Source organism: Saccostrea cucullata, unplaced genomic scaffold, assembly GCF_032062105.1.
Source record: "Saccostrea cucullata isolate Sc308-1 unplaced genomic scaffold, CSIRO_AGI_Scuc_v1 ctg69, whole genome shotgun sequence".
NCBI lineage: Eukaryota > Metazoa > Mollusca > Bivalvia > Ostreida > Ostreidae > Saccostrea > Saccostrea cuccullata.
Genome location: NW_026939160.1, coordinates 757,910 through 771,860, shown reverse-complemented (window position 1 = coordinate 771,860; position 13,951 = coordinate 757,910). Strand labels below are relative to the sequence as shown.

Genomic DNA, 13,951 nt, shown 5'->3' with positions numbered 1-13,951 from the left:
TTGACCAATCTTGCATTGATGATACATCTAAGGATGCATACTTCCAGGCTTGCTTCGGATGCTGAATCTGACCTACTTTTTGTGGATGAGTGAAAATGTTAGTTTTTGATGCATGTTTCATTTCCAATTAACTATGAGCCCTATAATGAGCAAATTTGCATGGACGATACATCTTTGGATGCACACTAATGGACTTGCTTCGGATGCTGAATTCGACATACATTTTTCAGATAATAGACCAGGTAAAAGTTATGGGTGCAGGTCTATTACCAAAAAACTATAAGGCTTATATAACATTGTATAAACCAAACTTGCACAAATGTTGCATCAAGAGATGAAAACTCTCAAATTTGCTTCAGATGCTGGATTTTGATTACATTTTCATGAAGAAGAACTAGTTTAAATTTTTTATGTAGGTCTATTGCAAAGTATCAGATCAAAATTGCTTAAATATTTTCATATTTGGAATGTACACTTTTTGTTGGTTAATTGTGTGACTTTGCCTTACTTAAAGACAACATTCGGTTGATGAGCTCTGTAATCTCTGATTACCTATGTTTTCATCTATTGTCGGAAAATCTTTAATACATGTTCAATGCCTTAAAAAATACATTCCTTGCATGATCTGCATCCCTCCTTGTGTTTGATGTGGATTAACTTACTGTTACATATTAAGTAAATTTGGGATGTGCTGTTGTTAATTTTTCTTTTATTTTTAGTTTTCAGTTATTTAATTGCAAATGCTGATTTCCAAACATAGTTGATATACACTGTAATCTAACATACAGTACTAGGCATTAGGTGTTTGCATATGTTTGACATTTTCCTTTCTACTGCACCATGTGTATTAACCCAGTATTACTAATGTCATTTTTCTTTATTTTGTCTTTCAAAATGTTGTAACAGTTAACTTTTAATTATTTATTCCATCAATGAATTTGTTAATTATTTGGTCACATGTAATTTTTTGGTACTTTGCCCCTGTGTACATGTGAAAGCTTCAATTCAGGTCAATTTACTGCAAAAAAGGTAGCAAAATGTGATGTTGCTTTTGAAAAATTTCAAGTTAAACAAAACCATCAATATTTTTGATGCATCTGATAAAAACTATAATCTTAGCAGGAATTTTTCTTGCTTTGAGAATGTGAAAGGTTTAAATTGACAATCTTAATTTTAACCTGGTGATCTTTGTTTCTTATTGTATTATATTTCAGGGTTTTATTGTTTAATGAGCATATTTTATGTACCTCTAATTGAATTTTATCCCCTATCATTTTGATTTTAAAATACATTTTGTAGTTCAATACGTTTAATATAAATTGTAGTTTATGTAGTAAGATTTACCGTATTAGAATTTTATTGATTTAATCTTTGCTGTTAATATAAATTTATTTTTTAAAATGATGCTGAATTGTCTTTCCTTTTTAATGCTACATCATTGTAGTTGAATGCTATCTTCTGATTAACCACAGTGACAATAGACTCTACTGTTCAGTTAATTATTTGGAATGCTCAATTTCATCATCTGAAATATGTATGAATTTAATATCAGGACATAATTAAAACTTATGTGATGTACCTTCTGCACAATTATATAGCTTGTTAGAAATTTAATAGTATACCCCCCCCCCCTCTTCCCTAGTTTACTTGACATCGTTATTCTGAATCACCTGATATTAGACTATGTATCTGAATTAAGGATGAAAATATTTCTGTGTGATAAATATGAAATAAGAGTTGAACTGTTATGTGAAAATTAGCTATTTACTTGAAATACCTCCACATAAATATGAAAAGAATTGAAGGTATCACTTTCTAGCTAGGTATTCCACTGGATGAACGACAGTTAGACATGTGGAATAATTTCTATAAGGGACAATGCTCATGAAATGCAACAAATAGCCAACATGTCCAACTGTTGTTAGGTCACTGGCATATTCAAACAGACATGTATTCTTTATATTTACATTAGTGAAATGACATACTGTATTTGATGTACGTCAGGAATGCTAATAGTGCTGAAATACTCCCAATATTCCTTGTAAATTTCCACATCCATGAGATCTCCATTGAAACATCTACGGAACAGGTGGTGGAATATGTTAAGCTGATAAAGTTCTTTTGTATAAAGTAATTTCATGAAAAAATATATCATATCGTAATTTTAAGCTGCATTGCTAAATTAAAGTACTGTATTTTTTGGCTCACCTGAACCAAAGGCTTAAGTGAACGTTTCTAATCGCAATTTGTCTATCTGTCGGCCCGTCTGTAAACTTTTCACATATTCGACTTCTTCTGAAGACCCATTGGGCTAATTTTAACCAAACTTGGTACAAAGCACCCTTGGGTGAAGGGGAGTTTAATTATTGAAATGAAGGACCAAGTCCCATCACACGGGGAGATGATCAAGAAAAGACAAAAATTGGGTGGGGTCATTAAAAATTCAAGGATGGGGCTACAATGGAGTATCAATGTTTAACATAGGAATACGTAGGAAAAATCTCAAGAACAGCAAAGGCGTTATTGGTCCTAGATATATGGAAGCAACCTCTGGTAGTGTGGATTCAAGTTTGTTCAAATCAAGACCCCAGGGTAGGATGGGGCAACAATAGGGTATCAAAGATTAACATAGGAATACGTGTTCCAGTCATGACTCCTGGGGCAAGGGTAGGACCACAATGGTTGATCAAAGTTTTAAGAAGGATAACATAGGAAAATATCTTTAAAATTCTTCTTCTCAAGAACAAAGCTGTGATTGTTCATACATGTATTTGTATGGAAGCATCCCCGGGTAGTGTAAATTCAAGTTTGTTCAAATCATGACCCCCGGGGGTAGAGTATAGGGCCACAATGGGAGATCAGGGTTTTATGTAGGAATGCACAGGAAAAAATCATTAAGATTCTTCACAAGAACAATAAATCCTTGATTGATCATCAATATAAAAGCTTAAAGAAGTATAGATGTAAGTTTGTTCAAGCATCCCCCCCTCTTAAACCTGGTTTTATTTTGAAACAATACCGAATTGAGTTTTGCTTTTACGAAGCTAGTTGCTCAGGTGAGCGATGTGGCCCATTAGGCATCTTGTTTTTCAAATGTACTGCTCTTTTTAGGTCACCTGAGTAACCCAGGTGACCTATTGCTATCCGTTTTCGTCCGGCGTCGTGCGTTAACATTTGAACATTTCCAAATTCTTCTCTGAAACCTTTCAACCAATTTTTGTATGATGAATGTATGGAAAAAGGGGAACAAAAATGGTGAATTATATGGTCCCCGCCCCCCCCCCCCTGGGGCCTGAGGGGTGGGACAAAAATCACTAAAATTAATGAAGTCTTTAAAAGTCTTCTTCCTTTACTCCTGGACATCAAGCAGTCAAACTGTTGGTATGTATGTAATGAGCATTGAGTCCTCCACCAAAATCATGAAATTCATGGCCTCAGGGTCAGGTTCTAGTGCATGGCCCCAGGGTCAGGTGTTCTGGTGTTAGGGCGGGGCTGTATTGATTATCATAGTGAAAATACATTAATTCTTTAAAAATCTTCTCTAGATCTGCTCCTGTTATGATGAGCAAGAGTGCCTCTTCCAAAATTGTGACTTTTATGGCCTCAGGATTGGGGGTTCTGGTGTTAGGGCGGGGCTCTATTGATTATATAGTGAAAATACATTCAATTCTTTGAAAATCTTCTTTTCTGCTCCTGGGTATCAAATAAATTAAGTACAAATGTACATGCACTTTGTTATGATGAGCAAGAGTGCCTCTTCCAAAATTGTGAACTTCATGGCCCCTGGGTCAGGGGTTTTGTCATTTGGTGTAAGGGGGATCTTTTGATTATATAGTGAAAAAACATTAAATCTTTGAAAATCTTTTCCTTTGCTCCTGGGTATTATGCCAATGATCTAAGTATATACCGTATATTTATGACGAAGAAAGGTGCATCTTGCAAAATGGTTAATTTCATGCCCCCTGGTTCAGAGGTATGGGGGGGGGGTACATTGTCTTTAAAATAAATTAATGCTTTGAAATCTGCTCTTTGGTATTAAAAAACTATTTATGATGAATTTGAATTTGTGATAATATTTCCAAATTTTTGAAATATGTGGCCACAGGGTCTGTGGTTCCTGTGGGGTGGGGGTGCATAACTGATTATAAAGTGGAAGTGCATTTTCTCTTTGTTACTCTGATCTACCTCTTGAGATTAAGTAACTAGAGTAAGCATGCTTAATGTATAATTATAATAAGCAAAAGTGCCTCTTTCAAAATTGTGAATTTCATGGCCTCTGGTTCAAGACACGAACCAAATTCAATTGTTCGAAAATTGTTACATGATACACAGGTGACCTATAAGGCCCGTGGGCATCTTGTTAATTATTTATTAAATTTTTTTTTAAAACTAGTTTAAAAAAAAAACATTTTAAAGCTACTGTTAATTATTTATCAACTTCTTGCAAACTTTAAAATTTTGAATAAATTTCTGATTTCCGTTTCAAAAGATAAATTAATGAATGGTCATTAAGAAATCAAACTTGAACCACAATAGATTATCAAAGTTAAACATAGGAATACGTGTTCCAATCATGACTCCTGGGGCAAGGGTAGGACCACAATGATTGATCAAAGTTTTAAGAAGGATAACATAGGAAAATATCTTTAAAATTCTTCTTCTCAAGAACAGCAAAGCTGTGATTGTTCATACATGTATTTATATGGAAGCATCCTCGGGTAGTGTAAATTCATGTTTGTTCAAATCATGACCCCCGGGGGTAGAGTAGGGCCACAATGGGAGATCAGGGTTTTATATAGGAATACACAGGAAAAAATCATTAAGATTCTTCACAAGAACAATAAAGCCTTGATTGATCATCAATATAAAAGCATAAAAAAGTATAGATGCAAGTTTGTTCAAGCACCCCCCCCCCCTCTTAAACCTGTTTTTGTATTGAAACAATACTGAATTGAGTTTTGCTTTTACGAAGCTAGTTGCTCAGGTGAGCGATGTGGCCCATTAGGCATCTTGTTTTTCAAATGCACTGCTCTTTTTGGGTCACCTGAGTAACTCAGGTGACCTATTGCTTTCCTTTTTTGTCCCGCGTTAACATTTGAACATTTTCAACTTCTTCTCTGAAACCTTTCAACCAATTTTTGTATGATGCATGTATGGAAAAAGGGGAACAAAAATGGCGAATTTTATGGTCCCTGCCCCCTGGGGCCTGAGGAGAGGGGCAAAAACCACTAAAATTTATGAAATCTTTAAAAATCTTCTTCCTTTACTCCTAGACATCTAGCAGTCAAACTGTTGGTATGTATGTAATGAGCATTGAGTCCTAAACCAAAATCGTGAAATATGGCCTCAGGGTCAGGGGTTCTAGTGCTAGGACGGGGCTAATAAAGATTTAAGTGAAAATGCATTATTTCTTTGAAAATCTTCTCTGCCCCTGGGTATTAAATAAACTAACTAAGTACATAGTTATGATGAGCAAGAGTGTCTCTTTTAGAATTGAGAATTTTATGGCTCCAGGGTCAGAGGTTCTGGTGTTAGGGCGGGGCTGTATTGATTATTATAGTGAAAATACATTAATTCTTTAAAAATCTTCTCTAGATCTGCTCCTGGGTATTAAATAAATTAACTTAGAACATAATTATGATGAGCAAGAGTGCCTCTTCCAAAATTGTGACTTTTATGGCCCCAGGATTGGGGGTTCTGGTGTTAGGGCGGGGCTCTATTGATTTTGTAGTGAAAATACATGTACATTTAATTCTTTTAAAATCTCCTCCTCTGCTCCTGGGTATCAAATAAATCAAGTACAAATGTACATGTACTTTGTTATGATGAACAAGAGTGCCTCTTCCAAAATTGTGAACTTCATGGCTCCTGGGTCAGGGGTTTTGTCATTTGGTGTAAGGGGGTCTTTTGATTATATAGTGAAAATACATTAAATCTTTGAAAATCTTTTCCTTTGCTCCTGGGTATTATGCCAATGATCTAAGTATATACCGTATACATGTATTTATGACGAAGAAAGGTGCATCTTGCAAAATGGTTAATTTCATGCCCCCTGGCTCAGAGGTAGGGGGGTATATTGTCTTTAAAATAAATTAATGCTTTGAAATCTGCTCTTTGGTATTAAAAAACTATTTATGATGAAATTAAATTTATGATAAATATTTCCAAATTTTTGAAATATGTGGCCACAGGGTCTGTGGTTCCTGTGGGGTGGGGGTGCATAACTGATTAAAAGTGGAAGTGCATTTTCTCCTTGTTACTCTGATCTACCTCTTGGGATTAAGTAACTAGAGTAAGCATGCTTAATGTATAATTATAATAAGCAATAGTGCCTCTTTCAAAATTGTGAATTTCATGGCCTCTGGTTTAAGACACGAACCAAATTCAATTGTTGGAGAGTTGTTACATGATACTCAGGTGACAAAAGGCCCGTGGGCATCTTGTTAATTATTTATAAAAATTTTTAAAAAGAAACTCGTGTCTTTGAAAAAAAAACCCTTTAAAGCTACTATTAATCGTGTCTGTTATTGACAGATTTTTAGAACTATTTAAATGAATTTTATAATGAATTTCAAAATTGATATTAACTTATTTATCAACTTCTTGCAAACTTTAAAATTTTGAATAAATTTCTGATTTCTGTTTCAAAAGATAAATTAATAAATAGACAATAAGAAATCAAACTTGTGGTACTCCTCGCTTAACAACAATGGGCTAGCGCAATATTGTTATCAGTTAAAAACTTTCCGACAAATGAAAAGTTTCTCGGGAAGGATGAGTTCAACACCCCCAGAAGGTGAAGCAATCATATAATTATTTCTCTGTGCACTAGTGCATAACGGCATTGTCTCATTTGTTCATTTTTTCATGTTTTTTAGTTCCCTTTTCCTGTTCTGTCCGAAACATGAAAATATTGGCGGCTTTTAAAGTGTTAATAATCTTAGAAATAATTGAATCAAGCCACAATTTTCCAAATAATGGAAATCTAAATTTGTTTCTGAGGTCAAACAACAGAGTCTACACGCTCAATATTAATGGAAATAGAGTCCATTTGAGGAAACCCATCATTAGGTAAGGTACAGCTTTTAATTTCTTGAACGAGAATTTTACTTTACTGTGTTAATGGAAGGATAGGTGTAGATTTAAATCATGTAAATTGGGTTCTCTTGTCCGACACCAAAACGCTTTAAGTCTTCTTAATCTTTTAAAGGTCATCATAATACATTGGACGCCTATCAATGGCATCTTTGTTTCAGCAATTGCGGTTTCCCCAAGTTACTTTAAGTGATTTTTTTTATTCTTTGCTTAACCAACATTCTTAAAAGCTTTAAAAATGTTTCATTGCATTAGTTGTCATATTTTAAGACAGGACAACTTGAATCGAGTTTATTATAAGTACATGTATATCATGTATATATTAAAATTATATTTTATTCACCTTGCTTTTTAACTCTATAGCTTTTAATGGAGGGCCCCAATGTATTTGAAATATTTAGAGATAATGAACAGTATTCAAGCTCATAAGTCCATTAAAAGCACAAAAAACTCAATTGAAAAGTAAAAGTCATCCCGTTTATTATAAAGCTTGGTTGTTAGATTATACCAGTACCATTAACGTCTTTTTTCAAGTATCAAAGTTTCAAAGTATCCCAATATGAAACATGTGTCAGACTCTGTGGCATCTTTTATTTAGAGATCACCGGGATATATGGTATCGACATCAGAATGGAAAATATATAGCCATTGTTAATTAATTGATAATACGTCGTCGATTGATATAGAAAATGTATCTAAATGTCGAGTTGAAGGCCACAGCAAGTGTTTTCTTCTTTTCACGTAAGATTTTAGACAAATTCTGCTTTGACTCAGAATTTGAATACATACATGGCACTGTTCATATTTAATTCTATGTCTACATCCCTATACATTTTTATACGCTACAAAGACTCGCGTCAGAAAGTGATGACTAAAGGGGCAATCGTCTCCCAACACTTAAAATCTGCCTGACAGACATGCAATTTAATGTTAACACGTATAATCTGCCTTTCTCGCTGTCTTCCTTGCATGGGGATTGAACAAAAAAGCTACAATTAATTGTCCATATGTCATTCAATTTAGTGACCTTCCTTGTCCTTACTTTGTACAAGTCAACGAAATGTCCACATTATGTTTTTAAATTTTAAAATATGCCTTAATTTCACCTTAAATTCAAATCAGAGGTCTTGATTTATTTCGTTATACATGAACATTATTTTTCCCTTTTTAAAAGTTGATTTACGTAGGATTGTAAACCAAACAATATACATTAAATTTTGATTAAAAACACTGTTTGATAAACATGAATAGAGATAATATTACTTTGTAAATATATATTACCGGTATTCTATATTTCAATCAGCATGTAACTTATTTAGTCGATCGATTTGTTTTAATTTTTCATGTTTTTGAGGGATAACGATATAATTATGTGAATATTGTTAAAAGTTACTTGTTATTTTTAAATTAAATCTTGAAGCCACCAATTTTTTTTATATAGAGTTCAGATAATCATATTCTTTTTTAAAGCCTCGGAGGTACGCGTAAAACTAAAAATGAAAGGAGGACAGAGACAAAGGACATTCTAGTTAGTGAGACGTCAGGGAGGGAGAATATTACAGCCATCATCAGTAGATCGTCTCTTCGGCGCCTGAAACGGCAAACTTATCCAGGTTTATCTCTCTCTCATGCATAAAAACACACATTCGCCCTAGATTCAAGCATTTTAACTTTCATTTCTCGAAATATGGCTGAAATCAACAAAATCAACAATATTATATAAATCAATTAACTTTCATTTCTTACAAAAGTGTTACATGTAATCTAGATTTACGAGGAAGCGTAGAGTTATGTGGCTTTGTATTATTTCCCAGGGACAAAATGGTGTGGTGTCGGTAACGAGGCGACAAGATACGAAGACTTGGGAACCATTGAAGACGTGGATAGGTGTTGCCGAGATCATGACTTCTGTAATGTAAAAATTGAGGCAGGGAAAAGCGATTATGGACTGAAGAATGATGGATTTTTCACAATGTGAGTTTAAATATTTAAATGCATTACCTGTACAGTACTAATTCAAATAATATGAAGTGTTTGAGTTATGCTGATGCAGTCCTCAAAAGTTTATTCTTCAATCGAAATGTTTTTGAAAGCTCTTTTCCTTCTTAAGTTTCAAAAGTTACTTTAATGTAAATAGGAAATTGATTCTTCCCTCAGTTATGTTTATTTTTTCATATTAGATGGTCTCTTTTCATAATTTTATAATCAATGTTCCGGTACTGGATTACACAGTGTATGACTAGGAGCACATGACGGGTGTGACTGGTCGACTAGGGATGCTTACTCTTCCATGTCACCTGAACCCATTTTTGATGTTTGAGAGGTCCGTGTTTGATCTGCTCCTGATTTGTATTGCTTTAATTAACTTTTTTTAGCATGATTACAATTCGTTATCTTCATAATTCAATCAATATGTTTTTTTAAAAGCAGTTATGCTGCATTGTATATATATTGTTAAATAGTACCAAATATATGAATGTAACAATATTGTTGATAAATATAAGTTAAAAATTCTTTTTGTACATACTATTATATATTAATTACTCTACATGTCTTTCTTATCATAAATCATCTTATCTGCTATAATCTTACCCATTTTATCAGTTGTTTTTTTTTTTTTACGTCTACTTGTTCCTGCCATCAATTTTTTTTTGGTGTCACACTCTTTACTTCCATGCCCCTTTAGGATCCCAAACTGGACTAAAAGAAATCATCATGATCATAAATTTCATTTGTTTGTAGAGTACCGTGTGAATTCTTCATGAATTTCATTTGTTTGTAGAGTGTCGTGCGAGTGTGAGAGGGCCTTTTACGATTGTTTATCAGCTGTACCACGATACCCTCACGCGGCTATTATTGGATTTGTCTACTTCGATCTTTTTAGTCCAAAATGTATTGGAAAGAAAAAAGTGTGTACTAGGTATATGTAAGTATCCAAAAAGCCCCCCAAGAAACTTATTAGTGAAGATATGTACTTTTGATTTGGCAAAATTATTCGTTATCTTTTGCATAATGCAAAGAAAAAAAGAATGAAAAAAAGGGAAAACATTAAAAAAGCGGTCAGTTTGCTTTTGTCTTTTTATGAATTATAGCAATTATTTGTGTATTATACTTTTGATATGTCCGTATGTACTCCTGTCAAAAGTCAAATATATGTAGCTTTTCACTTGATACAAATTTGACTGATGATACCGATTTTTATGTATTTCTTATGTAATTATTAATGCAACCATAGGTTTAGCTTGAATGATCACTCAAATATCAGTTAGAACTTTGAAAGGAATTTTTCAAATGCTGCTTCAATCCATAGATACATGTATGGTGTACCTTTTTGAAGCTTCCTTTGTCGTTCAGGTGATCTTTTCCGTCTTTATTCGTCTGTCGTCTTGTGACTTGCTTCGTCCGTTAACATTTGAGTATTTTTAACTTTTCATTTTGAACAGCTTGATCAAATCCAACCTTTTTAATGTTATATTGCATGTATGGGGAATGGGGAAGAAAAATTATGAATTGGACGGTACAAGACCCTTGAGACTGGGGTAAAATATTCTGTAATTTTTTAATCCTTAACATAGCGGGTTGCAGTAAATGCTCAACAAAACTGCTTTCTTTACTCCTTACTAATATATTAGTGAAGGAGAAATTTCAACAATATATTCAAGAAGTGGTGTAAATCAGATGTGGATACTTAAAAAATCCAAGGAACGTTTGGATAATTTGAAATCACATGGTTTTACCAAAATTAGCAGCTTAAAAACTTGTAATTTTATACACAACCATTCCCCACAATAAATTAAAGTCCAGGCTTTTTGATATCATTGACAGCTGCTTTTTCAATAAAAATGGAATTCGTATATGTTTACTTACCTTGTCATTGGTCTTTTGCAAAATTATTTTGTCAAAAAACATTCTGATTGTACAAACAAGTACTCTGAAGTTGACATCAAAAAGATGCTTGAGTTTCTGATTGACAATATCTATGTGGTTCTTGGAGACCAAGTCTTCCAACAATTTGATAGAATTCCCATGGGTACCAATTGCGCCCCATTATTAGCAGACCTATTTTTGTTTTCATATGAAGCAGAATTTGTCCAAAATATTGTACGTGAAAAGAAGAAAACACTTGCTGTGGCTTCAACTCGACATTCAGATATATCGACGATGCATTATCAATTAACAATGATAATTTCCATTCTTATGTCGAATCGATACTGAGTATATCCTATGAGCTTGAGATAAAAGATACCACAGAATCAGACACTTCTTTTTCATATTTGGATATTTTATTTGAAAAAGGCGTCGATGGTAATATAACAACCAAGCTCTATGATAAACGTGATGACTAGCTTTAACTTTACAATTTTCAACTTCCCTTACTTATGCAGCAATATACCTTCATCATCTGCATACGGAGTTTATATCTCTCGGTTGATTCGATATGCAAGAGCATGCTCTACGTATGAACAATTTCTAAAACGAGGTAAATTATTGACAAACAAATTGATGAAAGAAGAATATCAGCAGCATTGTTTAAAGTCATCATTTGGTAAGTTCTATGGTCGATACAATGACTTGTCAGCAAATACAATTTATCATTGAGTCAAATGCTGACTGACGTTTTTCATACTAATTGTTCGTCCATTATTTATACACTGAATTAACGACAAATTTTTCCGTTATTTCCCGATCATGACACGGAGCACACAGCGGGCGTGACCGGTCATCAGGGGATGCTCACTCCTCCGTGGCAGCTGACCCCACTCTGATGTTTTGGAGATCCGTGTTTGCTCTGTTCCTATTTTGTATTGTTTTATGGACTTTGATCTTGAATACTGTTCGTTATCTCCATATGTTTCATCAAGCAGTCAAGCTTTGAAATCCATAGATCCTCTTCAAAAATTGTTTAATTCCAGGCCTCAGGGTCACGGGCTTAGTGTAGGTAATACTCTGTAGATTTTTCACTGAAAATGCGAAAGTTCTTCAAAAGTCTTGTGTATTACATGTAAAGATGGAATTACCTAAAGGTAAAGGTGAATGCAAAACTTACAACAAAATTATAAATTCTGCATCCTCCTCCGCCTAGTTAATTAAAATTTTACACCAAAAATGTTTAGAATAAAATTTAAAAAAATCAATAAACTAGTTAGTGCTTATTTATGATGACAGGGATTTCTCTTCCAAAACTGTGAAATTCATGATCCTTGAATCAAAGGTTCGGGTGCAACTTTTTTTTTGTAGTGAAAATACATCAATAATTTTGAAAATATTTATCCCTGAAACTGGGTAATTTAGTAAACAAACTAAAATAGAGTAATAAAACTGTTATGTAATTTTACCTGCAGTATTAATTAAAGGTTTTTGAATTTCCATGCTAAAATACAGAATATAGATTAAGCAACGTTAACTTTGCAACAGCAGTCAAGGTTTTATGCTATGTACGATGAGACTTTTAAGAAAAAAAGAGTTGGGATATCTTCCTTTTCGTATCTCTTGAATAGTAACTAACGGGACTATTGAAACCTTCTAAGCTTTTCAAAATCTTGTGACAAATATGGAAGAATGTATAATAAATTCATAATAATATATAAAAATGTCATATCTGTAATGCAGAAAAATAATATAACTTTCTACTCCTCTGCTTACTTGTGCAAATTTCAGATATTCTTTTTATTCCTTTGCAGATTTTGGAGGACCGTTTGTATATCATGGAAGGAATCTGAAAAAGTTGATTTACTATCAAATAAATTAGACTGGTTTTTGTAATATTGTACTTGCAATCCAATGCTGTAAAGTTAAAACATTTTATACATGTTAAATATCACTTTTTGAAATTGTTCATTGACGTTGATTTATAAACAGATTGTTATAATATATATTGTTTGTTTGTTTGTTTTTGTTTTTGTTTTTTTCGCTAAACATATTTGTACCTTTTATTCTCAATTTAATAATAATATTTGAACATTTCAATATTATAATTAAATATTTTTCATTGAGTAACCTTTTTTTTCATTAGGCAAGCTTCCAAAACAAACCAATAAAATTCTTTCTATAGTTTTGCCTGTGCTGGAAATGTTAATCAAAGAGCCTTGGATACATTAATTTCCCCGTCCCTGTAGATCTAAAATTCGCGTGTTTATATAACAATGTACATTTATATGTGAGAATCTTATTTGAGACTGGCATTGTTTTGATCCCTCCCCCTAAAAATGACCCAGATTTGTGTACATTACCCTTATTATCATTAATGCTTTTTTTTTTTTTTAAAGAAAACGAATTGATTTTTTAAACATAATTCATACTATTACATTATTAGATTTTTAACATAATTTATTATTATTACATTATTATACATTAATTCGTTTTTATAACCTTTTGGCAACTAATCGTGAGAGAACCCAAAAAATTCACATATGTTAATTAATTGTAATAAGTTTATGTGATCTTCAACCTCGAAATCCAGTTGTACCCTTTGTATCAACAATATATATGCATGATACTGATAACTAAAACAAATCAAACGTTAAAAAGAGTACACTTATTTGAAACATTTTATCATGTTAGTACAAAATTATATTTAATGTCCTCATGAAGTGTGTAATGCCTGACGTCACGGCGTCAGGCACTACTAAGGATCAATCACAGGCACCTGACGTTACTTATTTTTCTTTTAATAAAAAAAATATACACATACCGAATAATAAACAAGGTACCCATCGAAACCCGCCATCTTGGATTTTCGAAGTAGGTCATCACTTGTATTTTAAACTTCGTGAAATAAATTTGCAACCATATATCTTTAAGTGGTCAGTCTTTCAAGGTCTAAACTTACGGACACTGCAGCCAGAAAGTTTGGATA

At 33.1% G+C, this 13,951-nt stretch overlaps 1 protein-coding gene across 1 annotated transcript; it reads left to right on the top strand.

Moving 5' to 3' along the window:
- The first annotated feature begins 6,870 nt into the window (after positions 1-6,870).
- Positions 6,871-12,933, top strand: LOC134252374 (phospholipase A2-like). Its single transcript, XM_062734840.1, has 5 exons — positions 6,871-7,071; positions 8,566-8,708; positions 8,910-9,069; positions 9,878-10,021; positions 12,777-12,933. The coding sequence occupies exons 1-5, from the start codon at positions 6,905-6,907 to the stop codon at positions 12,856-12,858; spliced, it is 696 nt and encodes a 231-aa protein (XP_062590824.1). The 5' UTR covers positions 6,871-6,904; the 3' UTR covers positions 12,859-12,933.
- Positions 12,934-13,951: the final 1,018 nt, after the last annotated feature.